Genomic DNA, 15871 nt, shown 5'->3' with positions numbered 1-15871 from the left:
GAGTTTTCATTTGTTTATGTTTTCCACTCAAGTTAAATCAGGTAATAGCTCCATGATGCCACCTGCGGTTCGATGTGATATGTGTTGGTTACCTTGACAGCCTACTTCTAACCCTAACCCTACATTTCTATTTCTTGTTTCAACTTCAATTATTGCAATCAATTCCCACGCTAGCTTCTCATTTTTACACATATATTCAGTTTTCATCTCAAGCTCTCAGCTTTTACAGCTGACCCTCATCCCCACAACTACAAGACGACTGGGAGTCGACCTGAGCCAGAGCCAATAAACCACATGTGCTCATCTTAACTCATATGTCATTCTCTTTCTAACCCTAAAAGGATCCAGACTTCAGGTAAGTTTGTGGTTTATTCGTTACGGAAGTGGAAAAAACTCTGAGCAGCCACTCACTTTCAGCAGCAGACGAGATCCAAATAGGTTTCAATTCAAATACAGAGATGACCAGAGGGAAGTGTTCTAAACAATATCTAATTTTCTGCCGCACATGAGTCCAAGATCCGGACTGTGACGGCATGAAGCACCACAGCACATGCCGAGGTGCCCTTGAGCTTTTACAGAAGGAGTTTGATGTTGCAGTCACTTGATGTTCGCTTAACTACTCGTGTTACGTGAGAGCGTCAGAGACTCTGGCTTTTAAAATACTTGAGCAGTAAATGGATCCGACAGGAAAACACCCGGCTGCAACGACTCTGCTTCTACATGTAACACAGGCCGATCAGAACCGGCCCGGACACGAGCGCGGCGCTGCGCGCGGTGCAGCCGTGCAGCTCTGCTCCTTCCTCCCTCCACCTGCACGTGTCTGTGTGAGCAGCATCCTCTCTGCACTGGTAGTTTTGAATACTAATAAATCCTAAACTATACAGTAAAAATACACAAATCTTTGTGGGGTGATAGTACACCTCTAGTAGAACAAGGGGAAAGTGGTCTGAGCCTGGAACTATGCACCAAAGTTAAGTTTATTATAAAAGTTTCACAGTATGACATGGTAGTTTTAAATACTAATAAATGCTTAATTTTACAGTAAAAGTATACAGATCTTTATTAGGCGACAGTTTTTCTATATATGCAATATTTTGTTTCGTAGTTTTCCATATTTTGAACAGACCGACTTCTCGCTATTAAATGAGGAAGTCGCGACGAGCGTGTTTTGTGCTCTGCTGTAAAGCGCGTAATACGGGCGCAAGACGTTTCTGAAGCGCGGCTGGCTGAACGACGGATGAACGAACGACGCCTCATTTGACCGCAGACCGAACGGCCGAGCAGCAGCTGAGTGGCAGAGCAGCACATACACCGCTGTCCTGCAGGTGGCGCTGCAGAGCAGCAGCAGAGGCGCAACGTGACGTCAGAAGGTGAGAACGTCCAGCGGTGGAGGCTCTGGGGCCACTGTTCATGTGTTCATACACAGCAGGTTCATAATAACCCCTCAGTATTATTTTGGTATTTATCTTACGCACAGTGTGTTCAGGCATCGGTTCTGGCTCCTACTGACACTTTCCTCAAAAACCCGTCTAAAACCCCCAAATTCTACAGTTCTCTTCACTCCCTGAGCATTTTAACCACACACAGCCCTCATCCTCATGATGACATACACACTGTCAACAGAGACAATTAAATACTGCACCTGCTCTTTGCCAACACTACACAGCTCTGTGAGGATCATGTTCTTTGACTTCTCCTTCAACACCATCCAGCCGGTGCTTCTGAAACACAAACTGGAGGAGGCTGGTGTGGACCTCCGTCTGACTGAGTGGATCATGGACTACCTCACAAACAGGCCTCAGTTTGTGAGCGCCAGGGACTGTGTCTGACACTCTGACCTGCAGTGTGGGGGCCACAGGGGACTGTACTGGCCCCTTCCCCCTCACCCTCTACACGTCAGATTAGACGTCGGTCTTTTGGAGTGAGGGGCCGCTCCTGAAGACCTTCTATGACTCAGTGGAGGCATCATCATCGTGTACGTGTGGTCTGATGGAGCAGCATCACAGTGTTGACAGGAAGAGACTGGACAGGGTCATCAACAAGTCCAGCTCTGTCCTGGGCTGCACTCTGGACACGGTGCAGGAGGTGGTGACAGAAGGGTCCTGGCTGAACTGACATCCATCATGGACCAGGACTCTCACCCACTGGAGGACTCACTGTCTGCTCTGGAGCAGCTTCAGTAGCAGACTGATGCAGCCTCGCTGTGTGAAGGAGAGATTCTGTAGATCCTTCCTCCTGCTGCACCAGACTCTACAATCAGCAAAGCCAAATTATATAAACTTGCACCTGTATAATATCTTCCCATATTATCGGTATCATATTCATAATGTGCAATAATCACATACATTTCCCTCCTTTATGTTCATTCCTAATATTCATTCTTATTATTATTAGGCTCAGTCTTATTCTTAGTTTTAATCTTATTGTTAGTCTTAGTCTTAGTTTTAGTCCTTTTGTTATTCTTGGTCTTAGTCGTAATCTCATTGTTGTCAGGATGCGGTGGAAAGCGGACCCACATGCACAGTGCCAGAACATGAGGTAGGTGGTGAGAAAATCAGGGTTTAATCCAGTAATCGTTGTCACAAATAGTCCAGGTCATACACGATAGAGCCAAATAGATCCAAGCGAAGGTACAGTCAAGGGACAGGCAGGAATCGGCGGTCAGAAAACAAACGTGATCTTGCACAAGGTGACTAGACTGGAAAGGCTGGAAAGTGGTACTGAAACTCAACAATCTGGCAACTGGCTATGGTGAGTACTGGTGGTTAAATACAGAAGACTGATTGCTAAATTATTGACAGGTGTGCACGGTGAACCGGGAGTGACAGGAAACAGCTGTGATCTGGGAGAAACAGGAAGTCCATAAAAATAAAACAGGAACTAGAACATGACAACATGAATGAAAATCAGACCTTTCAAAAACTGGAAACAAAACCAAAACCTGACAATTGTTAGTCTTAGTCTTAGTTTTAATCTTATTCTTATTCTTAGTTTTAATCTTATTCTTATTGTTAGTCTTAGTTTTAATCTTATTCTTATTGTTAGTCTTAGTTTTAATCTTATTGTTAGTCTTAGTTTTAATCTTATTCTTAGTTTTAATCTTATTCTTATTCTTAGTTTTAATCTTATTGTTATTGTTAGTCTTAGTTTTAATCTTATTGTTATTGTTAGTCTTAGTTTTAATCTTATTGTTATTGTTAGTCTTAGTTTTAATCTTATTCTTATTGTTAGTCTTAGTTTTAATCTTATTCTTATTGTTAGTCTTAGTTTTAATCTTATTCTTATTGTTAGTCTTAGTTTTAATCTTATTCTTATTGTTAGTCTTAGTTTTAATCTTATTCTTATTGTTAGTCTTAGTTTTAATCTTATTGTTATTGTTAGTCTTAGTTTTAATCTTATTCTTATTGTTAGTCTTAGTTTTAATCTTATTCTTATTGTTAGTCTTAGTTTTAATCTTATTGTTAGTCTTAGTTTTAATCTTATTGTTATTGTTAGTCTTAGTTTTAATCTTATTGTTATTGTTAGTCTTAGTTTTAATCTTATTCTTATTGTTAGTCTTAGTTTTAATCTTATTCTTATTGTTAGTCTTAGTTTTAATCTTATTCTTATTGTTAGTCTTAGTTTTAATCTTATTCTTATTGTTAGTCTTAGTTTTAATCTTATTCTTATTGTTAGTCTTAGTTTTAATCTTATTCTTATTGTTAGTCTTAGTTTTAATCTTATTCTTATTGTTAGTCTTAGTTTTAATCTTATTGTTATTGTTAGTCTTAGTTTTAATCTTATTCTTATTGCTAGTCTTAGTTTTAATCTTATTCTTATTGTTAGTCTTAGTTTTAATCTTATTCTTAGTTTTAATCTTATTCTTATTGTTAGTCTTAATTTTAATCTTATTCTTAGTCTTAGTTTTAATATTATTGTTATTGTTAGTCTTAGTTTTAATCTTATTCTTATTGTTAGTCTTAGTTTTAATCTTATTGTTATTCTGCTCTGCTGGTGTATGATCGCCTTACGCTCCTGGATCTTCGTGTCTCGGCCAGGTACTTGGTGGAGATTGACATTGATGGTCAGGAAAGTTTGCCTCCTTTCTTGTCCGGCCTACCTGCTCACCTTTGCCGGGCTGCGGTGCTACCTCCACGGAGGAAACAGACGCAGTGGTAAACTGGTGAAGCTGAAGGCCTGCTTGATACGGTTTCGGGTGGACTCGCTGCATGGCTTTGGAGCGGTTCATGGCCTCTTTCCTTCCCGACTTTTACTGGAGCCTGTTGGTGCCTATCGTCGGACCGGAGGAGCTCTACTACCGTCGTCGTCCTTGTTCTGAAGGGCCCAGGCAGCGTGGGGTCAACCTGGAGAACCTGCGGCCTCTCTCCCCCCGGACTACAAATACCTTGGCCTCACCAGCACCTGTCAGCTTCAAGCTGGTAAACGCCAGGTCTCCAGCGAACAAAAGTTTTATCCTTAAGGGTTTCTTCAGCTCACAACGCTTGGACTTTCTTTGTCTGACCGAGACGTGGCTGAATGTTGGTGAGTCCAGTGCTCTTTCTGAACTTTTACCACCGGTCTGTGGCTATTTTAACTGCCCGCTCGTCGGGTCGAGGCGGTGGGATAGCCATCGTGTACAGATCCTTGTATAAATGGAGCCGACCAGCTATATCCAACTCCTTCTCCAGCTTTGAACTGGACTTCTTTGAACTGGGTCACCCGCACCCTGTGTTGTGTGCAGTGATTTATCGTCCACCTAAATATAATAAGGACTTTATTAATGAATTTTCTGAACTGCTGGCTGAAATCATGCCTAAGTATGATCGAGTTCTTATTGTTGGAGATTTTAATGTACACGTGTGCTGTCCAGAAAAAACAATGATAAAGGACTTTTTAAGTCTTATTGACTCTTAATTTTCTTCAGCATGTTTCAAAACCCACGCAAGAACATGGACACACGACCTGGTTTTAACTTATGGCCTGTCTGTTTCCAACTTGAGGATTTGTGATGCAGTGTTTTCTGATCACATGCCTGGTTTATTTGACCTCAACCTGTCCTGTAACACGTTCAAGTCCCGCGCTCCTGCTGGGAGTGTGCGTATTATTAACCCCTTCACTGCCGCTCAGTTCTCAGCCTCCTTCAATCAAAACACCCCAGAGCCTGTGTGTTCTGATACAGATGAGCTCAGCTCCTGGTTTCATACCACCTGCCAAACAGTAATTGATGCTGGGGCTCCATTAAAACCCAGACAGCCTAAACTAAATCTGAACCCTGGCTAAATCTAACTTGTGTCAGACGTGGGCCGAAAAGCTGAGCGAAAGTGGAGGAAGGACAAGCACAAGTGTCGCAAATTTTAAAGGACTGCTGGGTCGTTATCAGACTGTGGTAAAAGAGGCTAAAAGACAACACCTGTCTAATATCATCCTGTCAAACTGTCACAAGCCTCGTGTTCTGTTTAACACTATAGACGTTGTTCTTAATGCCCCGAAGACTGCCTGTGTAGAACCTTGTCTGGAGGCATGTGAAAAGTTTCTTAAGTTCTTTGTAAATAGGTGAACAATGTCAGGGCCCTCATATCACCACCTGCTTCTGACCCGTCAGTTTCTGTATTTTGTCCTGTAACTTTTCTTCGATTTGAACCAGTGACTCTGTGTTTTATAGACTGTTAAACATTTGAAGCCCTCAGGTTCTGTCCCACCTCGATTTTTTATCACTACTTTAGGACCTTCTGTTCTTGCTGTTATTAACAGCAGCCTCGCCTTTGGTGTCTTTCCAAAGAACTGTAAACATGCTACAGTCCAGCCACTGATCAAAAAGCCAGGCCTGGATCCCACAGTGATGTCTAATTTTAGGCCTATTTTTAACCTTTTATCTCCAAAATTCAGGAAAAAAACTGTATATGTACAACTGAAGGATTTTCTAGACCAAAATGGCACACTTGAGGTTTTCCAGTCTGGTTTTAATGCGTGGTTCCTTTTTTGTGATTACAGTCTGTGAATGTTATTCTAAAGGCAGGAAGGTTGAGCCAATGTCACACAGTATAAATTGTTAAAGTTGGCTTTAACAATTTTATTGTATTTATTCCTTTTAGTTCTTTTAAATTTTTAATTTTATTTAAATGTTATGTTGGAAATGGCATTTTGATTGCACTTTTATTATGTTATTATATTCTAATTTATTTTAAACTGTTAAGCACTTTGGTAAGTCTGCTGTTTTAAAAGTACTTTATAAACAAAGTTGACTTGACTTGACTTCTTAGTCTTAGTTTTAATCTTATTATTATTATTATTATTCTTAGTCTTAGTTTTAATCTTCTTGTTATTCTTAGTCTTAGTTTTGTCTTATTGTTATTCTTAGTCTAAGTCTTATTTTAAATTTTATTATCAATATTCTTAGTCTTAGTTTTAATCCATCCATTTTCCAAGCCGCTTATTCCCTTATGCGGCGTCGCGGGGGTGCTGGAGCCTATCCCAGCTGGCTATGGGCGAGAGGCAGGGTCCACCCTGGACAGGTCGCCAGTCCATCGCAGGGCAACACAGAGACAGACACCTTTACACACACACTCACACACTATGGGCAATGGAGAGAGGCCAATCAACCGAATGTGGGAGGAAGCCGGAGAACCCGGAGAGAACCCACGCAAACACGGGGAGAACGTGCAAACTCCACACAGAAAGGCACCAGGGCCTGGAACCTTCTTGCTGTGAGGCACTGTGCCGCCTTAGTTTTGATCTTATTGTTATTTTTAGTCTTAGTTTTTATCTTATTATTATTATTATTCTTAGTCTTAGTTTTAATCTTATTGTTATCTTTAGTCTTAGTTTTATCTTATTATTATTATTATTCTTAGTTTTAATCTTATTGTTACTTTTAGTCTTAGTCCTAGTTTTAATCTTATTATTATTAATATTATTATTATTCTGAGTCCTAGTTTTAATCTTATTATTATTAATATTTTTTATTATTATTATTCTTAGTCCTAGTTTAATCTTATTATTATTATTCTTAGTCTTAGTTTTACTCTTATTATTATTATTATTATTATTATTCTTAGTCTTAGTTTTAATCTTGTTGTTGTTAGTCTTAGTCTTAGTTTTAATCTTGTTGTTGTTAGTCTTAGTCTTAGTTTTAATCTTATTGTTATTCTTAGGCTAAGTCTTAGTCTTATCCCCCCTGACTCTGAGGCAGCAGTTACACCTCAGCCACGACCTGGACACAGCTTTGCCCACGCTCCCCCTCCAGCTTCCACTTCCTGTACACATCCGTGGTGTGAGTCAGTGCGTCAGCTGACTCGATCAGTGTCCCCTGCAGGTGGTTTGTGTGCGACTGTACCGATGACCAGTAGTGTGATCTGTTGAACAAAGACGCGAGCAAGCAGGTGCTTCATGCTTCCTTTATTTCTACCAACTAGCAGCTAGCTTCAGACGCGGCTCATTAGCACATGTAGGCAGAGACGTTGCTGCACTGGCCACTCTGGTTTTTCTGGTTTCTGTGGCAAACAGACGAACAAAGTTCCTCAGTTAAAGCCACTGGTTGAGTTCAGCAGCAATCACAGAACCGAACACATCAACTTACTTTCCCAGAGATTCCCTCCACTCCTGCCACCTGTTGGTGCAGATGCTGCAGAAACACATGGATCTATTATACACTGAATTATTATGAAGCCAAATACAAAAGTCCCACAATGAAAAGGAATGGACTCACTCTTTAGAGAACGTGACCTTAAACAGGCAAATGGCGTCGTTTGAGATGTCGTCATCCAGCAACTCTGGAAAGGAAGCAATAGGTTTGCTATCGACAGTGAAAACATCGACACGAACGGACTGAAACTCACCGCTGCAGTTCAGGTTACAGATGTTCTTTGTTGGAGTCACGCCATCGTTACAAGCCTGGCAGCTGCTGAGCTGGAAGACGCCGTAGAGCGTGCAGTTCTGCTGAGGAGGTGGGGGGGAGCTGGAGCCGGGCCGGGTCTGTTCGAAGCCAGAACCTTTGAAGCTCCTGCTACGGCGCCTGGGACCACCCTTACCGCCTCCAGACTGTGCCTCCTGGCTTTGGTTCTCCCCATGGCCACCGCCGTCCTGGTTCCCCCCATGGTGACCGCCATCCTGGTTCCCCCCATGGTGACCGCCATCCTGGTTCTCCCCATGGTGACCGCCATCCTGGTTCTCCCCATGGCCACTGCTGTCTTGGTTCTTCCCGCTGTTGGCTCCTTTTCCAGGGTCTCTGAACACGTGGGTCTCGTTGGTTCGAGCACTGGTGCTCAAATTTGACAAAATATCTGCATGACAAACAACTGGAAACAGAAAACCCAAAGTGACAAATCTGGAACAGTTGTAGAAACCTGGAGAAGAAACCCAGCAGAACCAGGCTCAGTCTGCTTCTGTTGGTCCAGTACAAACTGTGGGTGAACCCGGTGGATTCTTTGCTTCTGCTGGGTCACCGTGTGATGTAAATAAGCCACACGATGCAAACTGTAGCTTCTATGTAAATTGCCCTGGTTCTGCCTGACGCCTGTCTACAGACAGTAGATCCATACTTACTCCGGGCAAGCACCGCGGGGTCCGACGCGTTGATCCTGGAGCAGTTGGCAGCGGCGCCTCTCAGCTGGGCCGTCAGCTCACACACGGACACGTTCCTGGCTCGGCCCAGACTGCAGCCCAGCGCGGCCAGCAGCAGCAGCGCACACAGCGTCTTCATGTCGGTTCCACGTCCTGGACTGGAGGCGCACGTGAGCCGCATATATAGCACAGAACCAGGATGCCGTGCACTGCACAGACAAAGACCTGCCCCCTGGGACCCGAAGGCCGGACCACGGACGGAGACGGCCCGTGTCACATTCATCCATGTCGTCAGAGCGGTGAACTGATCCATTCATCCAGACTGATCAGACGTCACATAAAGGCTGACGTGAGACTGAGCTGTGGTTTCAGCGGATTTGGTTTCCAGGGTGTGACACTGTCTCTTTTACTGTTCTGACCTTCAACCCAACAAAAGGAAAGAACAAGAGCAGCAGCAGAAATCTGCTGGTTCCTCTCGGGGCAGTTTCTAGTCAGTTTCAACCTTTAAAACTTCAAATATTGTTACTACATAAAGTTATTGGTCCCGTTTCAGCCACATTGGTACAGATCATCTGCTCATTATTCACATCTTTGATCTATTCTATCTATCTGTATTATGTCTTATAATATACATAACAATTAGTCCTTCAAATGTATTTTTCAAGTTGAAATGCTGCAGTAGGTTCATGTGTTATTGTTTATTACTTGATTCTATATTCTTAGAACGGCTCACAGTCACATTCTTATCCACGTCTACCGGCCTAGTGCTTCACAACAGACTGTGTCTGTGTGCATCATTAACAGCAGGCAAACAGGAATCGCTTCTCTGCGTTCATGGAGGAGGTTGATGTGACACAACGTAGGACTAACGAGGACCATGCATTTCACAGTAAACTCCAGCATCGACTGACACTGGTCAAACAGGTCAGAGTGAATACAAAGAGCAGCAGCCGATCCATTAGTCAACATGTGACATAACCTGGACCATAAGCAAACATTAGTCCACAATGTGACACTGTAACTGAGCCTGAGTCACAGAACAACAGGGTTCAGAAGCCCAGAACCCACAAACAAAGCAGAGGAGAGTCACCTGGAGCCACACACACACACACACACACACACACACACACACACACACACACACACACACACACACACACACACACACGTCTATCAGGATTTACAGCATCACATCAGACACAGAACCACGGCTGCAGAGCGTCCCACAGATGTCCACCACCCGAGTGGTTCCGTCGTGGCAGAATCTGCAGCTGCTGAGCTGGAACAGCGTGCAGTTCTGGTTCTGAGGGTCAACGCTGCTTTTAAAGTCTGACACCGTGTCTGTGTGACACACCACTGAAGGCAGGAGAGCCAAGAACTGAGGTGAACTAAACCCAAACCAGGACTCGTGGACCCGACACCGGCAGCTGTTGAGGTCTCACGGGTTCTTAGAACCGTAGTCTGTGAAGCAGTCGGTGACACTGCGCTTACTCTTGACAACCATCAGGCTAATGAACTGGTCCGTCGTGCTCCGTATCAGGTCGCTGATGGCATTATGGACCTCCACCCATATATCTGGTCACGGTCCTACCTTCAGCCGGGCTCCAGCCCAGCACCGCCAGCAGAACCACACACCGAATCATCTCGCTCTCACTCAGAACACTCGTGCCCTTGACGGCTCGACATTCTGCAGACACTGGAGACCAATCAGAACCTGCAGCTCTGCCTTCAACCCTCAGGCCTACCCAGTCTGGAAAAGCCAACAAGTCCCATTGAGCAGCATTGAGGAACAACCTGCATCAGAACCAGGGTCAGGGCGGGATCAAAGATAGAACTGTCTGGTGGTTGGGAGTGCCTGCCTGCCTAAGGGACCAGGGGCTGATGGATTCTGGGCTGACCGCATTGGTCCCCTGCGGTGGGGGTGTGGTGGCTGCTGAGACCGGCAGTCCGGTGCCGGAGTAGGGCCATTTTGAGGGTTGCCGTGTGCCTGTCTCCAGAGTGCGGGGGCAGACCTGGGGGTGGAGACCTGGGGTCCCTCTGGGGGTGTCTGCCTGTGCCTGGAGGAGTGTCTCTCCCCTGGGGTGCTTCCCCTGCTCGGGTGAGGCACTACCTGCCCTAGTGGTCCGATGCCCTCTGGTAACTGCTCGGCCTGTCGCAGGGGGGTCTTGTGGGATACTCGGGCTGCTGCCTTCATTGGGCCCTGGGCGGAGGTCGGCCCTCAATGCACAACCACAGAGTATGTGTGTAGGTTTGAGTGTAGCACTACACGGGGCGAGCATGGACATAGCATAGAATGGGTAAGTGTGACAGAAGGGTGAGGATAGTTCTGGCTGCGCTGCATGTGGTGCCTGGGCAGTAGTAGTCCCCTGTGGTCCCCTGGTCTTGTCTATGTCTTCCTGGCTGGGGGTTGTGGGGGGCGGTGAGATGGGTAGCAGAGCTAGTCTGGAACCTGGCTCTGCGGACCCCCGTGCCTTGCTTCCCAATTATATTTGTGCGAGGGACATCCTATTGATGGAAGGACCGGTGCTACCGGAAAGTGGTTCCGTCCTAAGTGGGATGCTCTGCAGTTTTAATTGCATTAGTCATACACACTCATCCAGGACTCTGGGGTCTCCCTCTGGAGGGGATAGTTCCTCATACTTAGCCACATACACATACATTTAGGGCCGGGGGTGGGCTCTTTCACTGAGGCCTGGGGCTGAGGCCAGTTGTGGCCTCGTCCACTGGCCCTGGTGGAGAGATCACCACCCTGTTTTAACTGCAAAAAGACATTTAGGCTGAGGGGGTGCACTGCCTGGCGGACACACCGTGCGGTCCCTGCCTGGGGCCACATGGACGGCAGGCCGGAGACCTACCCTCCCCACGAATGTGATCAAGCGAATGGTGTGGGTGCAAAAATGTATCTGAGAGTGCACAGGTTCACGTATGATTGACTAGTTTGTTGTGAGAGAGTTTATGGTGTGTGTGTGTGTTGATGTGATGGTGTGTGTTGTACACGTGGGTGGGTGTATGCGTCTGTGTTTGTGTAAGTTGTTATGCGTGTGGTGCGGTTGGAGTGTGGGGGGTCCCTTTTTCCGCCCGGGGTACATTGATCGTCTGCCTGGGTGGTCTCTTTTCTGCTGACCCCCACCAATTGCTGGCCTTGTGCTGCAGGCCGCTGTGATGCCAGGGGATGAGGTCGGGCTGATGGGGTCGGCCCCGCTGGGGGTGGTGGACTGGGGGTGGTGGACTGAGGGTGGTGGACTGAGGGTGGGCCCACTCTGGGGGTGGTGGACTGGGGGCGGGTCTCACTCTGGGCGCGGGGGCATCTCCTGGCGGGTTCCCTACGGACCGTGGGTCCTCGGGCTCCACTCTTTCAGGCCGACCCTCCAATCGGGGGGAGTGTTTGCCCCTGGTTCTCATGGGGCGGACAGCGTTGACCCCCGGTGGCCCACTCTGGCCTCGGGTGCTGTCTCTGTGGCTGCTGCAGCTCTGTGGGGGGCTCTGTGTGGGCGGCTTGGGTCGCAACACCTGCCCCCCTGGAACTGAAGGTGTGTGGGCTCCCTGGCTGCTGGGATTCCTTCCTCTGCTTGCTGGATGGGCGTAGTGGCCGAGCCCCTCACATCACCCTGGCTTCCACAAGTGGCATTGTTCATGCACCAACGTCTGCCTCACCCTTTGGGTGAATAATCTTAAGCTACAGCTTTACTAACCTTGTAGTGGGACACTCAACACCAGGGCTGATAAACACCGCCAGCACAAACGCCACCAGAACCTTCATCTGGACTCTGCTCCTTGGCTTCCAGAGTCATGACATTTATAGCGTCTGCCTGTTCTGCTCCAACAGACGCCACTCCTGCTTTCTGAAACAAATCGTCTGCTTGGGAACAGATCTTGGCCAAATAACTGACCTAATTGAGGGTTTCAGAGCTTCACAGACGTCACGGTAGTTCAGGTCCGTGCACCTCGAAGCCTTGGATCTGCAACGAATCTAGCTTAGTTATATGATCTATTCATAGGATTAAAAGCTGATAATCAGATGTTCTCACATCACCAATTCAGATGTCTAGTTTCACAGGCCTGCATTGTGATAGCAGCTGGTACTGATCACGTTACAGACGTTTAGGAGCAGCTAAACTCTAAAAGCAGCAAAACTCATTCAGCCTCCGAGGAAAGTTCCCACTTAAGATAATCTCATAGTTTTAATGGCAGACCTAGCGGTTCGTCCTTTGTTCATCAGTATAAGCTGTTCCACTCACGCGTTCTCTTCCTCGTGCTTCTATCTTAAATTCTCATATTTATAATTAAACCATTTTGAGGGCGATTCACTTCCTCCACAGAGACGCTGACGCTGAGGGGAGAAGCTAAGACCTGATATCCAGAGACAGACAGAGGAAAACAGCAAGCAATGACACAAGTCGTCTTTAGCTTTAGCTTCTGACGCCAGACAAGACACAACATTCCTGCGCTTCAACCAGCTGATTTTAATGCTGATGCATCAAATTTGGGCAACACAGCACAAAGTAAAAGCTTTCAGCTGATAAACACAGTTTCTTCAGAGAAAAATGAAACCCATAGACTGCGTACAGAACTGAGTATCGTCTGAATGGACCCAACATGGCGGAGAGGTTCAGGGTTTATTTCAAAGAATGAGTGGGTGAAGCAGACAAGCTAGAAGCAGGTGGAGCTCCTCCTCTGGGGACTGAAGCAGGCGGTAAAGGCTGAGTACAGGTGCTGCTGGCTCTGGCTCCAGGTCCAGTTCCTAGGTACCACCAGAATCTCAAGTAGGAGCTGTCCATCAGCAGAGGATGTTGTTCCTGCCGCTGAGGAAAGTCAAGCAGCTGGTCCAGATGCTGGTTCAGTTCTACTGAGTTTCACTGCCAAGCAAACTGCAGCTGGAACCTTCCATCTCTCCACAACCTGCACATGGACTCTTTAGGAGGTTACGGTCCAACCGGACCAGAACCTCACCTCATAAAAACAGCTTCTTCTGTTGCTGGACTTTTAAATAACAAATAGCGCTGTCTTGCTCTGCCAGGCTCCTGTCTGCTCCACATAATTCACTGGTTAATGTCCTAATGTTCTATGTAAGAACCAAAGCAAGTTTCTACTACTGTGCAACCTTCACTACGCATGGCTGATTCTGGTTCTAGTTCTGGTGTAGGGGAAGACAGAGAGCGGTCAGTGGTTCCTAGATGGATGGAATGTAATGACTGCCATTGGCCACATGAGGAAGCTGGAGAACTGCACCGAGGGACGTCGGCGCGTTTGCTCAAGGCTTTGTTTTCTCCAAATAGAAACCATGTCTCTAAAACAAAGAGAGTCTGCGTCACAAAATCGAAGGATGCGAGATCGGATCTGATTACTTTAACAGAAATTACACCATTTTATATTCACAATCCAGAAACCGAGTGCTTGTATTTCAGGCTATGAGCCTTCACCTGGTGGTTTGTGTCTTTGGATAAAAGGCTCGTGCACTTTTTAGATAGTTTTAATGTAGCATTAGCCGTGTTAGCTAGCAGCACTGGGGACCTACTTCCTAAAGTAGCATGCAGGATCATGTGCGCTAAAACTACATGTATATGGTGGTGAATGTGAATGTGAAAACATCAAGGGATGGAACCGTTGGGAGAATAGCACCAAAACCTCCACAGACCCGCTGGGACGCCTCACACCTTCAGTAACGGCCTCGACCTTCATTTGTCAGGAAGCCGCTGACGCTAGTTCATCCTGTGACTGTAAACGGATCCAGCTTCAGAAAATTATATTTACTGAGCTGGAACCCTGAAAGCTTGCAATAAGTAGTGGGCAACTAGATTTCAAATTTAATCACTTGATAAAATCAGCGTAGGAGCATCTTTATTGTTACAGCAGGGAACAAGCTAAAGCACAGATTTTATTTTGCATTCTAGACATGAAAAGCAACACCTTATACAGATTCACTTCATTATAATCACAAATCATGTACTACAGATTTGAACTGATTTTTGAATCAAACGTCAGCTGATGAGGAGCTAATGATGAGTCCTTTAGTTTGGAGGTGGTGGACACCCAGCAAAGTAGTCGGTAGCAATCAGCCCTGTGCACTGTTTCCTGAAGAGAAGTCGGACCCTGACAATGAAGAGCAAAAACCTTTAGACCGGTCCAACGCTGCTTCAGCTCACTATGCGGCTTCACCACTTACCTTCTCATGGTGTCAAACGGTGGAGGGGGAATGCCGTTGTTGGCTCTGAGGATGGAATGAGTCACACAATGAAAGGAGAGACTGCAATCACAGTGCATCCAGCAGAAATCCCTCCCATCAAAGAGGCGTCAGATCTGATCTACAGATGCTGTTGCCTCAGCTGCGTTTGAGCAGCGTGACCGCTGACGGTAAACGCAGCAGCTGTGGTCCCACTGGTCCAGCTGCATAGTTCAGAGCAAAGCTGGAACGGAACGCAGCGTACGCTTTCATTTTCACTCTGCGGTGACGTAAAGCTTCCATGCTGATACACGGATTACAACTAGTCTCAACTCATCGTTTGATTCGCATCTGATTCTGAAAAATCCAAACCAGTCGATCAAAAAAGCACCAAACGTCTGCAAGAAACCCAGTGAGTCTGAGACCAAAGGTTTTTAATGAACTCACAGATTTTTGAAGAACATCAACAGGCAACTGATGTCGTCCGAGATGTCGTCATCGATGAGTTCTGAGGGGAAAAGAGGAGCGCGTGGTGAAAAGCTACAGGTGGTGGTAAAAAGCAGGCGTGTGGTGAAAAGCTGCAGGCGGTGAAAAGCTGCAGGTGGTGAAAAGCTGCAGGCGGTGGTGAAAAGCTGCAGGTGGTGAAAAGCTGCAGGCGGTGGTGAAAAGCTGCAGGTGGTGAAAAGCTGCAGGCGGTGAAAAGCTGCAGGTGGTGAAAAGCTGCAGGCGGTGAAAAGCTGCAGGTGGTGAAAAGTTGCAGGTGGCGAAAAGCTGCAGTGTGTGGTGAAAAGCTGCAGTGTGTGGTGAAAAGCTGCAGTGTGTGGTGAAAAGCTGCAGGTGGTGAAAAGCTGCAGGTGGTGAAAAGCTGCAGGTGGTGAAAAGCTGCAGGCGGTGAAAAGCTGCAGTGTGTGGTGAAAAGCTGCAGGTGGTGAAAAGCTGCAGTGTGTGGTGAAAAGCTGCAGGTGGTGAAAAGCTGCAGTGTGTGGTGAAAAGCTGCAGGCGGTGAAAAGCTGCAGTGTGTGGTGAAAAGCTGCAGGTGGTAAAAAGCTGCAGTGTGTGGTGAAAAGCTGCAGGTGGTGAAAAGCTGCAGTGTGTGGTGAAAAGCTGCAGGTGGTGAAAAGCTGCAGTGTGTGGTGAAAAGCTGCAGGTGGTGAAAAGCTGCAGTGTGTGGTG

General features: G+C 46.3%; 2 protein-coding genes across 2 annotated transcripts in view; both read right to left on the bottom strand.

Annotated features, from left to right (window-relative positions):
- Positions 1 to 7355: 7355 nt before the first annotated feature.
- LOC114858696 (keratin, type I cytoskeletal 10-like) lies at positions 7356 to 8791 on the bottom strand. Its single transcript, XM_029156200.3, has 5 exons — positions 8521 to 8791; positions 7815 to 8273; positions 7685 to 7748; positions 7556 to 7600; positions 7356 to 7469 (listed from the first exon to the last, which is right to left on the bottom strand). Exons 1-5 carry the CDS (start codon positions 8717 to 8719, stop codon positions 7415 to 7417), a joined length of 822 nt encoding a protein of 273 aa, XP_029012033.3. The 5' UTR covers positions 8720 to 8791; the 3' UTR covers positions 7356 to 7414.
- Positions 8792 to 14359: 5568 nt separating this feature from the next.
- LOC114863030 (lysozyme C-like) overlaps positions 14360 to 15871 on the bottom strand; it is a 2315-nt gene continuing 803 nt past the window's right edge. Inside the window, exons 3-5 of the mRNA XM_029163847.3 lie at positions 15146 to 15206; positions 14702 to 14746; positions 14360 to 14628 (exon numbers count right to left, since the gene is read on the bottom strand). Of these exons, the coding sequence (XP_029019680.1) occupies positions 14547 to 14628; positions 14702 to 14746; positions 15146 to 15206 (188 nt within the window). The 3' untranslated portion in view covers positions 14360 to 14546. The remainder of the gene's footprint in view (positions 14629 to 14701; positions 14747 to 15145; positions 15207 to 15871) is intronic.

This window comes from Betta splendens, chromosome 1 (genome assembly GCF_900634795.4).
Source record: "Betta splendens chromosome 1, fBetSpl5.4, whole genome shotgun sequence".
NCBI classification, from domain to species: Eukaryota; Metazoa; Chordata; class Actinopteri; order Anabantiformes; family Osphronemidae; genus Betta; species Betta splendens.
The sequence above is the reverse complement of the archived record's forward strand: the minus strand, read 5'-3'. Positions and strand labels throughout refer to the sequence as shown.

Coding starts and splice junctions, on each gene's coding strand:
- LOC114858696 (XM_029156200.3), bottom strand. CDS start 8,719: ATGCGGCTCACGTGCGCCTCCAGTCCAGGACGTGGAACCGACATGAAG. Junction 7,601..7,684: donor AAGGTCACGTTCTCTAAAGA/GTGAGTCCATTC, acceptor GTGTTTCTGCAG/CATCTGCACCAACAGGTGGC. Junction 7,470..7,555: donor TGGAGGGAATCTCTGGGAAA/GTAAGTTGATGT, acceptor TGTTTGCCACAG/AAACCAGAAAAACCAGAGTG.